Raw genomic sequence first — 19,912 nt, 5'->3', positions numbered from 1 at the left:
CAAAATACTGACACATGCTATCTCCAATGCTCCACATACCCTGACACCCAACACAGTTGCCGAGCTCCGGGTTGCCGAACCCCGAACTCTGAAATTTGGGACTCGGGACCTGGGCTTCCGGGACTCGGTATTCAGAACAGTGTCGAGTCCCGAGTTCACAATGTCGGGGTTCAGGGTTTTGTCAAATGTGTACGGCAATAAAAAATGTTAATTTGAGCATATTGATACATCTTCCCCCAGTCTCAAATATCAAGTGCTGAGGTCCGGGTGTCGGGACTCAGTACCCCGGCACTCGGGACTCCCATATGTCAAGTCCCGAGTTCCGATTATCGAATACCGAGGCTCGCATCCAAATTATTCAGTCCCATATATCACTTCGCAAATGCTCACAATTGAGTATTGAGGTCCAGATAACTATTGGTACATGGTATTCATTTGTTGGAATGTATATAGGTCACAATGCATGCTCTTTGTTTGATCTTTCACACACTGTATGGACCATCCACACTAGCCCATCCACATGATGGAACACCAGCGTAAATGTGAACAGAATCCCTCATATACCATGCCCAAGCAATCCGATCCCCTTCCACATCATAAACTCCATGTCTCACAATCCTTCCGGAAAACGCAATCATACAGCCGGAATTGTACTTGAACTCCAGCTGAAGGCTTGGCATTGTCATCCGAGCATTAGAATAGTTCCCCACGGTGGTGAGAATGTCGAAGCATTCAGCAATGGACAAATGGTCTCGATGATTTGGGGTTTCCCGATTGGAAATGATGGAGAGGGTGTTAAACACCGATGCCCAGTACTGCAGGGCCTCCGGCATCTGTGGCAGATCCTTGCTTACTGCTATATGTCCGAGGTTTGACAAGGTTCGCAACCCTGCCCAGTACTGCTCAGGATGCATGACTCTGAGTGCCGCGGACGCGATGGCTGCTGGCCTTGAAATGGCTTTGAGGATATTCTCACAGGAAGGTCCCTTCAATGATGCAGATACCTCCGGATCGGACACATTCTTTGGGATTGGTGAGTATGACTGCCGGAATCACCATCTCATCAGATTCTACCTCGTGTCCCTGTTGAAACCATGCCGGAGATAAATTGATGCATCCGGGAGTTGCCCCAACATCTTCCGAGCCCCGGTTGAACCACTTTTGATTAGTTCGCCAATTGCCATCAGCCCTTACACTTTTTTCGAGGCTTGGAGCGAGCAAATTGGTGGCTTCCCTGATTTCCTTCTGTAGGTTCCATTTGATATTCAATATCCATTGAGTAACAATGTATATTACACACCTGGGTGGTGTCGGTCAGGGCGTCTGGGAGGTACCATGCGATGATGGCACCGGATGCATCGAGAATTGTGGCAGGTTTGTCGACCAACCTTTTGCCTTCATGGCCAGGAGGACACCTCTCAAGCAACCTAGCCTCTCTCTGTTCATTATGCCCGGTGTCCTTCGGGGAGATCAATTTGCTATATCTTGCAATATCCACCTGCATCTGAACTGTCATGCAGGAATTTGAATGATAAAACGAATTTTCCGAATCTGCAGGAAGACCCACTGGGATTTTTATATGCCTTTATGAGTACATCAGCCAAGCGATCGCACGCCATCACCAGATCAGTGTCTAGGTTGGGGGAAGGTATGACTGGGCCTCCTCCAGTCTTCTCTGCCTTGAATTTCTGTTCGGTATATTCCCCTGCTTCATAAGTCACAGTCAGGGCCCAAGTGCGCCAGATGTTTATACTATCAGGAGTGGAAGGGGAAGAACCGTTCATGCTGGATGTTAATCTTGGGAAATCAGACACTGAATGCTGAATGTCCGGACTTTGGTGTTAAAGGGGGTGGAGATAGAGAGGATCAGATAAGGGAGCCTGAGATAATTTTGGCTGTCAAAGATGTATTATTATCCATTGCTCAATGAAATACTACCTGATTGGAAGTGTGCTGGTCATCAGATATTCATTTGTCGACTCCCGGGTCCCGGAACTCGGAAGTCGGTACGGTTGACCCAAATTTGGGTGGTCGGAACTTGGCTTCTTGTAGGGAAACACAAGCCTCGCACCCCGGATTCCAAATTCTGCAAGACAACCTGTGCACCATCAAAGGCCATGTCAGGAGATCACCTGCTGCTCCGGGAACTCGGTAACTTTGATTTATTACCTCCTCTGAGTACGGTTGACTCACATTTTGGTGGTCGGAACTTGGCTTCTCGTAGGGCAACACAAGCTTCGCACCCCGGATTCCACATTCTGCAAGACAACCTACGCACCATCAAAGGCCATGTCAAGAGAGCACCTGCTGTTCTCTTCAGAAACATCTCAACTTCGGTTGGCCATTTAACACGGAAAGTATTAACTAAATTATGTGTTGAGTTCCGGGTCCCGGAACTCGGAGCTCGGTACAGTTGACTCAAATTCTGGTGGTCGGAACTTGGCTTCTCGTAGGGCAACACAAGCTTCGCACCCCGGATTCCACATTCTGCAAGACAACCTGTGCACCATCAAAGGCCATGTCAGGAGATCACCTGCTGCTCCGGGAACTTGGTAACTTTGATTTATTACCTCCTCTGATTTGGTTGATGTACAACTACCTCAGCTCCATCATGTCTACAATTATGATACACATGGGCCCACCCATCTATATTTTATACCACCCTCGGCCCACCCGTCTAATACAACATCCCATACAACACCCTCGGCCCACCCGTCTAATTAATATGTGTCTGGGCCCACCCATCTAATACAATATTTTATAATACCCTCGGCCCACCCGTCTAATTTAATATGTGTCTGGGCCCACCCGTGAATGTGATAACAAGTACCTACCCATCTATCTCATACACATCTACCTTAATACACCCATCTGCATAATATCCAACTACCTCGGCCCACCCGTCTACCTAATATTCATGTACATCGGCCCACTCATCTACTCTATATATTCCCTGCATGGGCCCACCCGTCTCCATCGGGAATAATTTGCCTCCCGGCCCATCCGTCATAGTCGAGGATATTTTTATCATGGGCCCATGGTCCGCTGGCCCGTATCATACGGGATATTATGCATGTCCGTTCCCTCGTATTATACGGAGATAGGTCACTGTAATATGTGAATGTCAAATGATCAAAAGTCCGAGTGCAGGAAACAAAGTCCAAAGGTATAACCACGAGTCCGACGCCAAAGCGTCGGGTCCGATGTTTTCGGGTTAGCGGACTAGCGGGTTTCGGGTGAGTCTTCAGCGGATTACGGAGAATGGCGATAGCGAGTGTCGGAAAAGCGAGCGGTATGCGGAATATCGATAATGACTGGTGTTTTCGGATAGAAAGAGTGGTAATATTTGTAATGTCAACTAAGAACTACGAAATATCGGGTTTGACCACAAAGCGTCGGAGAACAGCTCTCCTCTACTTGGATAATGAATAATGCTCGAGGTCAGTCCAATATATATGTAAGTATGTAGAAATGTGGAACCCGTAGGCGAAAGTAGCGGCGGAGTATTTCGGATCCGAAGTACATGTAAATAAACATGAGGCGCTGCGGACTATGGGAAAACATGTAACAGCGCTGGCTACGACGTGAGTAATGTGCGAAATAATGAACTACACACCTAGTGGGGCTAGCAAGACAGGACGGGACACGGATAGGACAAGTGCGCAGGAAAAACATCGGGTCCGATGCGCGGGAAATGTCAGGTCCGCCAGTCAAAGCGTCGGGTCCGATGTCAAAGTGTCGGATTGAATGGGAAGTGATTATCGTGCAACGGGCATTAGACATGAATCGTGAATCAGCTGAATACGAGCCTAGCGCGAGCTCGAGTGCTACACCGCATTGGCGGAACACTTGAATACCTCCTACGGAACGTCCCATTCGACATAGTAAAGGTCAAGGGCAGATGGGCAAGCGACACTTTCATAGTGTATCTTCACAGACACGCGCAAGTTCTAGCGCCATACATGCAGGATGCACCCGCGATACACAAAGAGTTCCTTCGATATACCCTACCATCGGTTCGATAAACTTAGTAAGTTTCGTCGTCATCCTCCTAAGTTTTGGGATGTCCTCGATGTTCGCTGCATGCGTCGTCAGACTCCTAACATACAGGATAGCAGCTCACCTTTTGTCCCCTAGGACAAAGTCTATTCGGAGCCGGGAGGCGCTGCACGCCTTCGCCCGTAATCTCTCTCCAAACATCTACCCTTAAACTTGTACACACCATGTCGTAGTTCTCATCATTCAAGTTTAACCTTTTGTTTCTTCACCACCGCGCAAATGAGACGCTAGAGTGAACCTCAAAGATAGTAACTTGGCACTGGTACATAAAGTAGCACTGGGCGCTAGCTACGCGCCTAATTAGTAATCTCCGATTCCATTTTCGCACAACGTGCTCGCTCACTTTTTCCATTAGCAGGCTCAAGACCGAGTAGACCAACACATATGTAAGTTAAACAGGCGAAATAGGCAGATCATTCTGATGATGTTCCAATACAAGTCTCTGCCTCAACCCAGTTTAGCGTTCCCGCTGCGGGCTGCGGCTTAATGAGACCAGGAATATTTGATCTGTCGGGACAATTCCAAGTCAATGATATCCAATGGTTCATTCAAGATACTCACCATTTGATTAGAAAATATGGATTGAAGTAGCTTTTCCGTTCAGATATCATATTGCATGCCTATCTGGATCTTGTCGAGCGTTGTTGGACTAGATAGCTGTAGAATATGCAGGAGATAGGTGCGTTTTTATTGGGTACATCGTGCGCATACATACTATTTGATCTTCAACTGGCAGCCCGTCTATATTACACTATGAGGGACCGTATTGGACAAAACGATAAAGTAAATAAACCGATGTTATAACTAAAACTCGAATTGATTTCACAAAAGTCATCCATGTGGCTTCTCAAAACTCTAAATCATTTCACAAAAGTCGTCCACGTGGGTACCAAATCAGGATGTTATGCATGAAAGTCATCCATGTGGCTTCTCAAAACTCTATTCATGGCACAAACATCATCCACCTGCTGGCTCAAGTCATCCCATGCTCACCGTTATCAATGGCAAGCTCAAGGCAGGCACTGCCCTTTGCGCGTCGGGTCACAGTATGGCGGGTGTGTGACGCTTGTACCAGCACTTGGTATAGTAATTAATCACCAGTTACAGCCACTCGGCTATGGCTCCGCACAACGTCCAGATGGTAAGTATGCTGAAATTTGAGACACGTCTCGTCCCACTCTCTCCATGCTTTTCGCTATCACTGCCAATCCCAAACTTACCCTTGCTCAACCTGACCAGATATAATATCTCACGCGCATCAGCAATGCCTAGACATGGCCCGTACCACTACATCCCTACAGAGTGGATATGTATCCTTGTGAGTTGAGTTATTTGTGCGGTTTGCATCTATTTCACATTCTTCCCTAGTTTCTGGTGTTGTACATTATCTCAACTGGTATGAATTTCGACTGTTGACGATGCACAGTCATGGCTTCGATGGTATGCACATCATCCCATATTTTGTCTGACATTCACATCATTGAGACAGGGCGCGAACATCATGCTAGGAGGAATTGCTGCTCAACTTTATGCGTGATGAGTGCTCCTGTATGCTCCTCTCACTGAAATTCACGACCTTCGTTTTCCAGTTGCAATAGTCACGGGATTTGCTAGTGAAGGCTACCTGTCTCCGTTAAGTCCAATGCTAACAGCTTGTTCAGATTTCAATAGGCGCAGGCGGTTGGGTAGCCTATGGCACACTGATCGTCCTTTGCCTTGTTTATCTTATGTTGTTTTTGATTCTTGTTATCAAGGTCACCGAAGCTGTTGCGCGCATTCTTGGTCGGGTCAGCTTTGATCACTCCAGACGGCCAGTCGATAGCGGATTGATTGGTGTACTTTCTCTTCTCGGGTGTTGTGGGCCATGGAGAGGTGGTCGCGAACGAAGACACTACAAAGCCACGGAAGTACGACATTCACCCATGGCTCGAGACTCTTTCGCTGCACATGATTCATCTCCCTATGTGCCACCCAACGCATCTTTTGCGCAGAAAGACAAAGGTTCCAGCTCCTCTCATCATTCTGGTGGGCCCCCACCATCAGTATTGCAACCCGAGCATGCTTTGCAGCCTTACAGAGAGGACAGCGATGATGATGCAGAAAGTGGTTCCATGATGGGCGCGTGGCAGCCATTCTCAGGTCCAGGTCCCTGCAGCTCATATGACCGCATATCCATTAGTCACCTCCCCAACACTCCAATTCAGGTTTCTCCCGCATCTGTGGCGGTCGTGCCATACACGCCTTTTATGCTTTGTTCTTACCTTGTCCTACTTTGCATTTATGATGTACCGCCTCGTGATTCTTACGGTACGCATCATCTTGCATATGTAATATTTACTGCACTCGTGTATCTGAACCACACTCTGGAACGAGCAGGCCGGAATCAGGAATCGGGGACTGGTGCACAAGCACCGTTACGATATGGTAATATATATCACATTATTCCACCTCGACGACTCGTGCACAAGATACCTGTGAGACCTTGCAAAGTTAGTGAGCCAAATGGGCAGATGTTTCATCATGGTATCTATGAAGACCAGGATCCTCACAATGGGTTACGGTTGATGAGTACACTCGTTTTTAGAATTTGGTTTGCCTCCAAGAGGTGTTGCCATGATCTCATGTACCTTTGTACCATATGGTTCGCTTGCTTCTCATCTTCTTTGCTTGGTTCCACCACATGTTAATCATCCTCCGGCATGTCTCCCGATCACCTTGGTACTGTTCTTGCAACTCTACTGAGGTGCATACTACATCCATCATATCTTGTACCATTTTGTACTGACTCGTACCCTAGCCTCTGCCAGGTGCTTGATAATATAGTATTGTTCATGCAAGTCTACTAAGCTTCTGCTAGTGTACTACACAAATGGGCGCCTGAAGCATTATCACATTCACATGGTGTATTAAGGAACTTGTCAGTTTTGTAAAGAACTAAGAAGGTGACGCCAATATGGTACCAACCCGAAGTTCCGATCGCTCACTGGCACTAGAAACTGGTGGGCAGGTGAGCAGCATCTCTCATCTCTTTTTCCTCCACCTCCGAATTGTCCAGTCGCTCCCTCCATAGCCTGGCGCACTGATCCAGTATCTTTACACTTATTCTGCTTTATGTTACTTGTCAATAAGTTTCTAACCATCCAGCTTTCTTTCGCTCAATAATCTTTTGCCAATTTCTCCTGATTCTCTGTCTTCTGGTGCGTGTTCATCTGTAATTTTCACTGTTACACATCTAATCCACTGTCTCTCGTCAGAGCTGAAACCATAATCAAGATCCTAATCCCAGTCTACTAATTGCTGCTTTCTGGTGCGCATAGATTTAGAATTTTCACCACAAGATTGTATTTAATCTCCCCTCTTGTTTGTCAGTCAAACCATGTCAGTCCGCTACCAGTGTAATCAGTGTCTTTCCCCTGGCTGTTCGTCATTCTTCCCCCAGCCTGCAGATCCATCTATGGTATGTTCTTTTTGGTATCACATTCCAAGTTAAGCCTAACTATAATCAGTGCTATTGCGGTCATTCATCAACATCTCATGACCAAAGTCCACCCCCAGCAGAACCTATACATTGTCCTTGTTAAGAACGTGCTCAAGGGTCGGATCCGAAGGGCTTGGCTTCAGCTCGTGCGCTGCGCCCCTTACCCGAGTACGTGCCCCTAACTTCCGAGGGTTGTTGAACGATGTCCGAAGGTTACCGGACGATGTCCGGAGTCCGATGTCCGATGCGCGGGAATTCTGGCGGACGTTCGGAAACAAGAGATAAGACTAATCCGGACGAAGTCCGAACTAGAAGGGAAACAGCGGAGGACTACCAGAGGTAGAGGCGGAGGTGTCAAGTCTATAGGAGTCGATCCTAAGATGAGCGGAGGTCGACGAGAGAGAAACTCAAGTCAGACGGAGGAGAGAATGAGCAGAGTCTAATATGATATTCGAACTGAGGAAACTACAGAGATTGTACAGGGGTTTATATACTACTGAGGACATAACGGAGAACAGTAAGTGCAGTGCGAAGCTATGTAAAGCTATGAAGAAAACATATGGGACGACTATCACTAGTCTATCGGAACTTAGTAAAATGAAGACGGAAATGAATAAGGAACGGAAAATAAAGTGTACTAACTGATAAGGGAAATACCAAAGGGATAAGGCGCGGAAGTTAGACGCGGGTCGGATCCGGACGATACATAGAAGTCGGCCGGATCCGGAAATCCGGAAATGATGAGTGTGATAGGTCCGGGTCCGGAACGCGGGATATGACAGTCCTTCATTCCCACCCCAAGGAGGGATAGGTTCATGCTCTGAATTTCGAAGTGTGGGTAACATCCAGGTATATAGCACAGCGCCAGCTTTTCAACATCTAACTTATACATTTAATTCTTTAGATTGAAGACTATTTTCAAGCATGCATGTGTGGCCAGCGCTATAGTGCACATACGCCATCTGTTGCTCCTTCATCCAATGCTGGTGCATCGAGCATGAACCTTCCCATGCCACTACAACTGAGCTTACTTGCAGGCAATGTTGCAACCACACCCTCGCAAGCTTCACGTTTACTCAATGCACCTATTGAAGCTACACACTCTTCTGATTTCTTCAACTCCTTACCACGGCATTCTATTCCATTCTATTCCATGCCAGCATCCAGGTCTGACACGGTCCTACCATTGGCAGGTGGTACGCAGTCTTTGGTATCCTCATATGCACCACATGCTGCACAATCACCCATCTCACGAGGGCACATGGCGTTCAGTGTACCCATGACAGGCATTACAATGGGAACCTTTGGTGCACGAGGGCGTGGGCGTGGTCGTGGTCGAGTTCACCCTGTCATGCAATCAGCACGAACATTGAAGATACAGCTGATCATTTTGCCAAAAGATGTAAGTCGTACAACTGGTCAATGTTATCAAGCTGAGCTGACATGCTAACTTACATAGCTTCTGAATCTATACGATGTCGATGATCCATCAGTGTCTGACGATGACACTGTAGTTACTACACGTATGCGTGCTGGAGAAGCATTAGCTGCAGACTTGCGCTTTCTTGCCAAACATGGCTTGAATAGGCAAGTCACATTAATCGTGCAAAGACCTCAAGACTATTTACTTGATCAGATTGCTGATGCGGTCAGAGATATGGCTGTTGACGCAAAACTTGCCTTTCCAGCATGGCAGCCAGAAGCCCTTGACCTCGATGGTGATAACACGAACCGCGAGATGCGCATCCAGTTCCATGAACTTCCTTTCCGTTTTGTTCTACCAGGCAATGCCAATGCCTCCCTCGGCCAACGCTACATTCGCATCGACCATTCATTTTCTTTCCAAAGTCTGCAATTCAGCATTTTTCAGAAGTGGTGCTCACGAGTTACAAATCCTGCAGACCCGACTGTTGGGTTATTATACATCTGTGCATCAATTAATACCTGTTGTTCAATTGTTATTCATGTGTCTATTACTCTAGGTCCCAAGGGAGGGCCAATTGTAGGTCCGGTCAACCCTGGCTCCCCCGTCCAACATTATTGCTTCGCCAATAGAATCATGGCCCATCTTGTACAAGGCATCAATGACCCTCTTGGAACACCTGACCATTTTCAAACTGTAACTTGCAAGGCATCTTGTCCTGAAGATGATGTGCCTCAATCACCTGTAGCTGTGTCCTACGTTCCATCCACACCTAGCACAAGTGTGTCAGCCACTACTACATCGTCTTCCAACTTTTCCACTGGCAGCAATATTTCATCCTCAAACCTTACCCGATACCACAATCGTGATCGTTCAGCCTCGCCAGGACGCACATCAGCTGGCAATATGTTTCACACCCAGTCTCAATCTTGTGGACGTACAGCTGAACGCCTGACCCCTTACATTCAACGCCACTCAGTTTCCTCATCTCCAGATAATCTCGTGCTAGATTCACCGGAACTAGCTGCATCATCCGAGCCATTACACTCCACCACGTCCAATGGTGCTGCTCCATCTGTACAGCTAGTTGAAGACATAGTCATGGATCTGCGTCCTGTAATCCAATATCGTCGTCATCAAAATAGACACACATTATCTCCACTACGTCCTTTCCCTGCCCAGCCTGGGCGTAATTCTACTATGCCTCTACCTGATCAGGTTCCATCGACATCTTCTTCATCCGAAGATCGATCCAGGAGCTCCATCCGAGTCAATCCAAACCCAGGCACTATCCTTCGTCGTTCAACCAGATCTAGACGTGGATCTCATACTCCACTAGGTTCATATGATGACACCGGGTCACCAATCATACCCTTCGATACTGCAGCATTTGTTTCAATAGATCAGCTGCGTCGGAGCATTGATGCATCAGTAGATGTGGGTCATTCAACCAGCATCCTTCGCATTGAAGCGGAATCTATTATCCATGCTGCGAATGGACTTGTTGGCTGGCTTGGGCACCAGCGCCTTCACATGGACAACTCCCATCCATACAAGGCACCAAATAACGCTATAAGCTTTGTCGTTAGTCCAGATGCCCCCGAGGATCGCCTAAACATCTTTTCCAAAATATGGCAGGTGCAGGCGTAAGTATAATCTTTTCCTTTATGAATGTTGCCTAGGCTGACCATCGTGACCAGTGGACATCCAGATGCTACCGACAGCATCGGAGATGGCGTATTGCGCCAAGTTATTGAGAGTGCCCTCACTAAGTGCATATCATGGAAGCCCAGCTGCACTTCCGCAGACAGTGGTGATGGAGGGGAAGATGGTGATGGTGATACTTGTGAGACGCTTGATGATGGATATGTCACCCTGAAGATTTCAAGTTTTCCTTCTGACGAGAAGCTTGATATTGTGTTTGCTCTGGGACGACTTGCAGCGATCTATATGATCAAAGTTGGCAATGGGCCTGATCCGATCTCACCAGCTCTTCTGGAGTGCATTATCAATGGTGTTGATGTCATTATAAACCTTCCCTGGCTTTGTCAATTTCATCCATCTCTGATGCAGACACTTGTACTTTTTCCAATAGAGCACGGTGGAGAAATGCCAAGTGATGTGCAGGATTGTCTTAGACTAGTGCGTATCTTTCAAACACATATGGGTTCCACGGTGAGTTGCATCACTACAACAGCTCTTTAACTTTTGACACTAACTTGAATATTAAACATACTTCTAGTACGGCGAGATTGTCCAAGCCTCGAAAGATCAATGGCCGCAAATCAAACGTGATTTCTTCAGCAGCGCACTACTGGGACATCCTGCAGCGAAGATAATCAACTCTAAGGAATTCCATGCATTCAAAGATGGTTTTGATATGTTTCTGACAACATCATTGGGATCTCTGTGTCATGTAAGGGATATCATTCATTTTGAAGCCTCTGACAACGACTTGCACTCCAGTCATTGGCGCCAGTATCAAAGAAGATATTTCAAGATATATTCAACCGGCGTGTGACGGTGGATGCACTAATCCCACTATTACGATTTGAAATAGATGGTGATGCAGTTTTCCGCGCACACATGTCTCCGATGGTCCAGTCTTTCCAAGATGCATTCTATCGCTATCTTAGGGGCAGTGGACATTCTAATGACCCTTTATTTTCTGCTTTCACTGTTCGGGAAGGTGCCACCACTGATCCTAATTATCGTGCTCGCCGCTTTGTCAAAGTATTGAGTGGGATTCACCTTCTGCCACCCACTACACTCCGAGTATTCAAGGTATGTAATGTATACACTGCCTGTGTATACAGCACTCAATGATACAATGCTAGATCAACCTCGTACAACACATTCCAGATAGTGTTACGTTTAATGGTCAATATAATATAGGTTATCTTTTTGTGTATAGTGATGTGCACGGCCCGGCTTGAGGCCCTGGGCCGGCCCAAGCCGGGCCCAAATAGGCCGGGCCCAGCCCAGGCCTACGTCACGGCCTGAGGAAGGCTTGGGCCTGGGCTTGGATTTCGAGAAGCCTGAGCCATGGCTTTGGCATGTTTAGTGGCACTGCCATAGAAGCCTTGCCGGAGGTACGTTTCCCGACTCTATTTTTGTCTTTCTTTGACTTCCATCAACTCTATCAGCTTCGACTCGGATGGTCCACATGTTGCAGTCAAAAAGCCTGCATTGGCCAACATATCCAGCAATTTCAATGCCTTATATCTTGTCTGTTGCTACGGAAAAGTCACGGTGAGTGCCAGCGCCATGTCCTCTGCTTCGCGAGCTCGACATAACTCACTCCGCTGTCGGAAAACCAGATCTCAGTTTCACAGATCAATATTTTTCGTAAATCTGAAGCCTTTTTTGCTTCACCTTCGCAAGTGTGACGGCGCACCCAATATCTTTCAATTGATTCATGTCGGTACGTGTTCCTCTAACATCCCTACTTACTACCCACCCATGACAAGCACAGATGCCGAGCACCGTGTTGCACGTCCTGTGCGCAAAACAAAGCCAACAGCCGCCCTCCTTCAGCATGCCGAGAAGGCAGCGTTGCCATCCCAAACCAAGGCAATCAACGAGTTCCACGCTGCAGAGGCTGCTAAGCGCGCTGCTGAACGGACACGATCTTCTGTTCCGGGAGCCCGAACCATCGTCTCTCGTCGAGTTGGAGTACCTGGACAACAATGACGAAGAAGCGGAAGCGGGAGCAGAGACTGGTGATGCTGTGGATGAAGAAGAAGGTTGGGACGTTTTACTTTTGGGTGATGATGCTGAGGACGTGTCAGATGTTGAGATGGACATTTAGACACATTGTAATTAGACTACCACTAATGCTTGATCTGTCCGTTGGCTTCGCAAAGCTGCTCTGTCCGTTGGCTCCCCCAAGCCGCGGCCTGGCTGGGCCCAAGCCCCGGCTTTGGGCTGGCTTGGGCTCACGGCCTAGGCTCTGAATTTTTGTGAGCCTAAGCCGGGGCTTTGAGCCTAAGCAGGGCCGGAACATCACTATTTGTGTATGCCATGGACCGTTCACACTATCTAACTTACTGCAGATCGATGAGGATGTCATTCCGCCACTACCTCATACATACCTCTACACATTGGACGTTTTCATCAACCCACCGTTAATCAAATACCTGCAAAATCCATGATCCCCAAGAACTGACTGTCTTAGATCGCTGCTTACATTATGCTTTTTTGGAGGCCGGTGATGATAGCTTCAATGCCAGAATGCCTATTACTGTCTAATGATGTGCTGGCACCAATATGTGCCCTGTATCGATGTACCATCACCTGTATAGTACGTTTCTTCCTCAAGTATACATGCATCATCACTTGCAGTTTAATCCACTTTCTCCAATATTCGCACATTACAATTTGCACCAGTATTCACGCACTATGACTAGAATTTGCAGCATGTATTCCGATCCCAGTAGTCATGTGTTACACTTTGCTGTATGTCGCCTGTACAAATTGACTTCACTTCATCAGCATGACCTATTTACCGGATGTAAGGTCAACTACGACACGATAGAAGAACGGGTGATTGGAGTACCCGATGAGTAGCGCTGCCGTCGTCTGCGAGTGACGACAAACCCACAGCACAGTTGGCTGAGGTTTGGGTATGAATATATCTTGGGGAGATGACTAGACACCAGTGATTTGTTGAGTCAAGTCTCCACGGGCGACAGCAGTCTGACGACAAGCTCAACATAAGGACTGGGTCAGGGTAAGCAATGCTCACGGTCACGACAGCAATGGTTCAGACTTGTAAGGTCAACTACAATGCCGAACAATCAGTGTAAGGGGCATCAAAGATGCAACGGACCTACGTTAGCAGCCATGACACGCAAGTACGGAAACACCAGTTTCAGCCACCGGCCCACCATAGGTGCATCTACCGGGATTACGATGGGAGGAAGTGAGTGATCCTCCAGAATTGGTGCAGGAGATAGATTGAGTGTCCTCGGGTCAATAGGAGGAGGAGAGTGCGACGTGTCTCCGAACTTTTCTGCGGCTTGAGGTGGAGGTGTGATGGGCACACCTGGATGACCAGTGTTTGCTTCAGGGTTGGATGCGAGACTGTCCAGTTCCGAAGTGTGACTCTCCCCAAATGATTGGGTGTTAGCCTGCAAAAGATTTGCACCGGGGTGTGTGGCAAAGTATGTACTCCCAGGAGTATAATTATCCTGTGCGTTCTGAAGCGCAGTGCGAGCAGTGGCTGTTTCCTGAGTTCCTGTATAAGGACTTGAAGGGGGAATTGGTGGCAAGGCAGCAATAATAGGCTTGGAAGCCTGCGACAATATGACTAGTTTTTCTCCAAACTGCAAAAAATCGTGTCAGGACACCTTCATAGCAGCACAAAGTAATTTACCTCGCGTATAGCGTCCCACTTCTGCGATTCGCTCTCATGAACTGCCTGCAATCCAGCACGGAAGCTGCACTTTGGACCCAGGACAGCCTCAGCATCGCGAAGAGCTTTGAACGGCGCTCGTGCATTGTTGAGCTTGATGTCCACAAACTCGAGGAACAACTTCCCAGATGGATCATCAAGAGTAATAGTGATCGCACGTGCAATGCTCCATGACCCCGAGCGAGGCAAAGGCGAGGTCGGCCTGTACTGATGATGTATCAATGAAGAAGTCGTGGCTCCGCGAGCTGTTGATGAGGAAGTCATAGAAGGATGCATGAAGGGGACGAATGGGAGCATGAAAATCTGTAGTCCCAGTTAAAAGCGAGTCAGCGTCGTATTTGGATAGAGAGCCTAGCTGGAATAACGGGACTATGGTGAGTCTTCATAGCCGAACGATTTTAAAAACACGACTCACATTTCTTGGGCTCTCGTAATGCGAAATGACATTTTTGTGGTAACTACCGACGGGATGTGTGAGACAATACGAGAAGAGATAGACATTCATTAGTCGGCTGTGCTTTCAGCAAGGAATCAAGCTAAAGTAAGAACCTGCCTGGTGAGAGGACGAGAGGAGGTCAGAAAGAGGTCAAGCATCATGATAGCGACCTCAGAATGACTGGTGTCAATTGAAATCGAAGAGCAAGAGGGAGACGAGATGAGAGCCAGCGGAATACATGAAGTTGAACAAAGAGCAAATGACAAAGTCAATATTAATGTGTAGTACAGACTTCTGCGGGATCACAGAGGACGCACGGAGACCTCCAGCCATAGCAGGGCTCTCCCCCGCAGAAGTGAAATCAAATGAGGCACGAGTTGCTCTGGGCGGTTGGCCAGCTGAGGTGGAAGTTTCCGAACCTGTGGGAATGGGTGTAGCTATTTTGACGCGGTCCTGCCACGCCTGCCGCGGTCGTGACGCGGCCGTGACGCGGCGTAACGCGCATGTGACGCGGCACTGACGAGCCTTGACGCTAGGGTATAGCACGGGTATGGGCCACACCACGGGTATGGGGGTCACGGGTATGGCAGGTACGGGTACGGTGTCGAGATGTGGTACCCGTGGTCATACCATACCCGTTAGCACGGTATACGGGTATGTTTACGGGTTTCTCCAATAGAACCGAGAGTGGAAAGGATGAGACGGCCGAACAACAGGCACAAGGGGAGATGAGAAGGCAAGCGCATCCCAAACGGGCACGGCGAGCGACCTGTCGACGTCGGCTCGCGCCCTGTAATGTTTCAGTCCATTTTATCTTATATCACAGTACCTGACATACACACCTTATAATCTAGGTATAGAATTTGTGAGTAGTAGAGAGCCATTCACTCCATCATTATGGTTAATCAGACAGCCTCGATTGCCGAGTCTACCCCAACACGTTCAGAAACCTCCGACGTATCATCATCGAGTCCGCAGTCCATAGCGGCAGACAATGTTGCAAAACGTGTTAAGCTTATCGTTCCACAGGTCGAAGCAACCCCCTCCAAGTTGCACTCTCCTGCTCTGGAAGTAATTGATATCGATGAAAATGATGGACCTCCTGTTGCTGAACAGGATGACGCGGCCGATCTAAGTATGTGAACTTGTTGCTCGTGTCTGCGTGGATCTTGATTAATTTTCACTCACAGATGCACTCAAAAAAACTTGGCGTTCAACAGTCTATTCGTTTTTTAAGCTTGATGCTGTGACTGTCCAGTATCTCGATGGACATCTAGTTCATTTCTTCCCTTGCGGGGCACGCAAGTGCAAACTCCCTGCTGGAGGTGTCCGCTGCTTCCAGGACTCCAAGGATAAGTCCTCGACTACGAATCTAAGGCACCACGCCAATGGCTGCTGGGGCAAAGAGGCAGTCGATCGTGCATTCAGTGGTGGAAAGGTAGTACAGGCCACGAGTGGATCAGTTTTCTCGGCTTTTGCTCGAAAAGGACAACAACCTGTCCATCATACTTATCGAATGCACACGAGCAATGAAGTTCGGTAAGTCGACATTTTGGGCTTTAATAACATCTGACATTATCCACACTGGATTTAGGGCAAATCTCGTGCAGTGGATCACAGAGAATAATCGACCTGTGAATATAATTAATGATCGTGCACTTCGTGACCTCCTGCTTTCTGGACGCCCTAATATTGAACTGCCATCATATTTTACAATCTCTCGTGATATTCGGGCATCATTTGAAAAGTGCCAAGAATTGTCATTTGCAATTATCCATTCAACTACCAAGGCACTCCCTATCTGGCGTTCTCGCTGCAACAAGGCTGATCTCAAAGCAAACCTAATCCCACGAGATGTCGTCACACGGTGGAACTCCACACATGACATGCTGCATTTTGCAGTCAAGTACCGGAAGCCCATCAAGAAGATTACTGGCGACAAGAAACTGCCCAATTTCCGCAAATATCGATTGGAAGATGATGAATGGACTGTCGTCGAGGAACTTGTCACTGTACTGGAGGTAGCTCACTTAGCCTCTGATCGAGTTATTTTCAGGACTTATTCAATTCAACACTAGCGTTACAAGCAGGCTACACTCTTTTTTTCGCGCAACTCGGCCAGTGTCTTTGCAGTCATACCTGCGATGGACAAACTTGATAGCCACATGAGCAATGTCGAGACGAAAGAGGAGTTCCAACCAGCCATCCGAGCCGCAATGAAACTTGCTCGCAAGAAAATGGATAGATACTGGAAAATGACTGATGACTCAAACACGTATCGCATTGCAACAGGTGAGCATAAGTTGTCAATTGTTTTGATATGAGGTGGTTCGTGCTGACCCATGTCTCGCTAGTTCTCCACCCTGGTCTGAAGCTTGAATATTTCCGACTACAAAAATGGGAAGATGAATGGATCGAGGCTGCTGAAAATCTCATCCGAGAAGAGTACATAGATCGTTACAAAGACCAGGTCTCACCTTCGACTCCAGCTGCACATGTCTTGGCAGAAGACAAGGTACGACAATGTGCTGATGACTTTGGTGACATATCTCTTGGCATAGCGGCATGTCTAGTAGATGAGCTTGACGACTATTTGCGGCAACCAGTGGAGAATACCAAAGTCCCACTGCGATGGTGGGTCCATAATCGAAAGACATATCCAAATTTGCACCGGATGGCACTTGATTACCTTAGTATTCCTGGTAGGTTGTGTACCATTGCTCTCGTTAGCATCACAGCTTACGTGTCACACACCATAGCTACCTCAACTGCAGTCGAATGTGTATTTTCACAAGGCCGGCACCTTCTGCACTTTACTCGAAACCGCTTGTCTCCATCATCAACCCGTGCATTCCTCTGTCTTGGCTCGTGGCTCCGCTGTGATCTGGTAGCGCCGGAGGACCTTACTAAGATTATGAAGTCTCTGAAGAAAAGAAAACGAGAGGACGAGAGTGTTGAGTGAGGTTATTCTACGTAGTTTCACTATTTTTTGTATGTGTACCCGCGGGTAAATGCAACACCGCGGGTAGACTGTCATACCGCGGGTTAGCACGGGTAATACTGTACCCGTACTCGTACGGGTACGGTGTTGACGGGTACGGGTACGGTGTTGATCTTCCGACCCGCGGGTGTACCCGTGCTATACCCTACTTGACGCGGCACTAATGAGCCTTGACGCGGCCACTGACGCGCCATTCCTATATTCTATATTCCACTTCCAGGTCAAGTTGGATGAGTTCACGACCATTACTTTGTTACTTTATTTGCCTCAGAGCCATGTACAACTAGGTATACATAAGTCAATGACTATTTTCTTTTCCTTCCTCTCTGGACCCTTCGAGCCTGTGGAGCACATCGATGTTTAACGGGCGGACATTCTTCAGCCGGCAGAGAAGGAACTACAGTTTCGGATAGCTCGTCTGCGGACTCCAAAGATGTAGCATCAGAGTTATCACTGAATAAGGGGCCACGCTGTCAATCACATGGTAAGTTAGATATCTATCGAACGGAGCAGGTAATGTCTTCCTCACTTGAAGTTCACTCTCGCTATAATCTCTTACAGAAACCCATTCATCAGGAATTCCGAGATACACATTCCATCGCCTGTGATGTTGGCCAGCATCCAAACCCCACTGCTGGTTGCCTGCAGGTCCTGCTTCTTCCGAATCCTCGAACATCCTTGCTTCTAGTGCAGTCAGACACTCGAGGTCGACGTCAGCCACGAAGCTATTGGTAGGATAGCTTATCATGAGATCAGCCCAAGCCATCTTCAACAGCATGCTATCGTTCCATTCTTCGTTTCGAGCTTCAATGCGTTTTTCGAAATCACTGGCCTTTCAATGAGCAACCACGAGAGTGAAAGCATGCACCAAAGGCATGCCACCAAGCCATTTTTCGACTTGGCCGGAAGCACCAGGAACATTCTCCGAGAACCAATGTGCAATTTTGGCATACTCGTGAGATGAGATGTCACCACAAAATGGTATGCTGTATGCACCCACACCATCTGGCTTCTTCTTCGATCGCAAGATGTAGTCTATCACAGGGTATGCCTCCGCATCATATTGGTTCAAGTCTGGACTGTCAAGGAGCTTCTGAAGCGAAGCAATATGTGGTAGTAGAATGTCGTCCAGTTCTTTTGATACTTCCGCTGACATGAAGTTTTGAATCAAGTCTTCTTCGCGAGGGGTATCCCAAGAGTGGATCCATTCTCCGAGCTACACAATACTTCGTGTCAAGAGGACTGCGAGTATAACCAGTCACTGTCACTCACGCGAATCTCACGCCTCTTAGCTTGGTCCTGCCAAAGTTCATCCACGAGATCTCCTTGCTCAACATCACCAGGAGGTGATCCCAAAGTTAATGGGAATCTGCAACCGCGCCACCAGACCACCCGCCAACGTACTCGGTTGCATGCACTAGTAGGGAGGCTAACAGTGTCAATGTGTCATAGGACTGAATCAGCCGCACAGGATACTGACAATATACAACATACCACTTCGGCCAGCTGCACGTAGTTGAAAACTTTCCATAAAAACCTGCAAGCAAAGCAGCCCCTCCATCAAGTTGTAGCGCTTGCCAACTGTGGCATATAGCTTTGCATGCATCGCTTCTTCTGCATTAGTAGAGTTTGGCATTGCCTGGAATAGACCCGTTTTCATCTTCTGAAACGGAGGAAACAGCATCTGGGCATGGCTGTCACGAAGCCACCACTCTAGCCATGGCTTTGTCTTGGGATAGTCTCGTAAAAGGGATGCAACCTTTTGCTTGAAAGTGTCCATATCCAAGACCAACAGCAGGGCCAGGGCACGACTCTGAAAGTTGTCCGCTTTGGCAGGGTCAATAACTCCACTGATTTTTTTGACATCTCTTTTTACCTGGGCTGGCCAGGGCAGTCCGAAGTTGCTTCGAACCCTGAGCTGATCCCAGTGTAAATGCAGACCCGGCCAGGACGTACAGAGTTGCTCTGAACCCTGAACTGGCGAAGCAATTTAACTGCATTTTTGTTTTTGTCCCTTTCCTTGTTCCTATTCATACCTTCACGCATGTGTCTCTAGGACAATTGTGCTATAATGATCAAGGACCTTGCGGAAACAGGCA

The 19,912-nt window shown here is 47.8% G+C and overlaps 6 protein-coding genes across 6 annotated transcripts; 3 read left to right on the top strand and 3 right to left on the bottom strand.

Moving 5' to 3' along the window:
• Nucleotides 1–785: 785 nt before the first annotated feature.
• On the bottom strand, nt 786–1,495 carry HD556DRAFT_1218447 (uncharacterized protein; the record flags this gene model as incomplete). The annotated part of the gene is made up of 3 exons (XM_041296744.1): nt 786–1,022; nt 1,075–1,245; nt 1,301–1,495. Coding segments are annotated over 3 exons (603 nt in total), but the record flags the coding sequence as incomplete, so codon positions are not given.
• Nucleotides 1,496–5,981: 4,486 nt separating this feature from the next.
• On the top strand, nt 5,982–11,896 carry HD556DRAFT_1459761 (uncharacterized protein; the record flags this gene model as incomplete). Its single annotated transcript, XM_041308213.1, has 9 exons — nt 5,982–6,366; nt 6,436–6,533; nt 8,442–8,939; nt 8,997–9,465; nt 9,520–10,606; nt 10,661–11,135; nt 11,203–11,376; nt 11,427–11,744; nt 11,798–11,896. 9 exons carry the CDS (start codon nt 5,982–5,984, stop codon nt 11,894–11,896), a joined length of 3,603 nt encoding a protein of 1,200 aa, XP_041152625.1.
• Nucleotides 11,897–13,774: 1,878 nt separating this feature from the next.
• Nucleotides 13,775–14,640, bottom strand: HD556DRAFT_1250378 (uncharacterized protein; the record flags this gene model as incomplete). The annotated part of the gene is made up of 2 exons (XM_041298918.1): nt 13,775–14,287; nt 14,338–14,640. The coding sequence occupies 2 exons, from the start codon at nt 14,638–14,640 to the stop codon at nt 13,775–13,777; spliced, it is 816 nt and encodes a 271-aa protein (XP_041152624.1).
• A 1,701-nt stretch (nt 14,641–16,341) lies between these two features.
• On the top strand, nt 16,342–17,201 carry HD556DRAFT_1250381 (ribonuclease H-like domain-containing protein; the record flags this gene model as incomplete). The annotated part of the gene is made up of 3 exons (XM_041298920.1): nt 16,342–16,833; nt 16,891–17,104; nt 17,167–17,201. Coding segments are annotated over 3 exons (741 nt in total), but the record flags the coding sequence as incomplete, so codon positions are not given.
• A 285-nt stretch (nt 17,202–17,486) lies between these two features.
• Nucleotides 17,487–17,774, top strand: HD556DRAFT_1250388 (uncharacterized protein; the record flags this gene model as incomplete). The annotated part of the gene is made up of 1 exon (XM_041298921.1): nt 17,487–17,774. The coding sequence occupies one exon, from the start codon at nt 17,487–17,489 to the stop codon at nt 17,772–17,774; it is 288 nt and encodes a 95-aa protein (XP_041152622.1).
• Nucleotides 17,775–18,166: 392 nt separating this feature from the next.
• HD556DRAFT_1459750 (uncharacterized protein) lies at nt 18,167–19,136 on the bottom strand (the record flags this gene model as incomplete). The annotated part of the gene is given in 3 exon segments (XM_041308212.1): nt 18,167–18,645; nt 18,661–19,029; nt 19,086–19,136. Coding segments are annotated over 3 exon segments (855 nt in total), but the record flags the coding sequence as incomplete, so codon positions are not given.
• Nucleotides 19,137–19,912: the final 776 nt, after the last annotated feature.

The sequence above is a fragment of the Suillus plorans genome (assembly GCF_016647745.1).
Source record: "Suillus plorans strain S12 chromosome Unknown HD556scaffold_118, whole genome shotgun sequence".
NCBI lineage: Eukaryota > Fungi > Basidiomycota > Agaricomycetes > Boletales > Suillaceae > Suillus > Suillus plorans.
The sequence above is the reverse complement of the archived record's forward strand: the minus strand, read 5'-3'. Positions and strand labels throughout refer to the sequence as shown.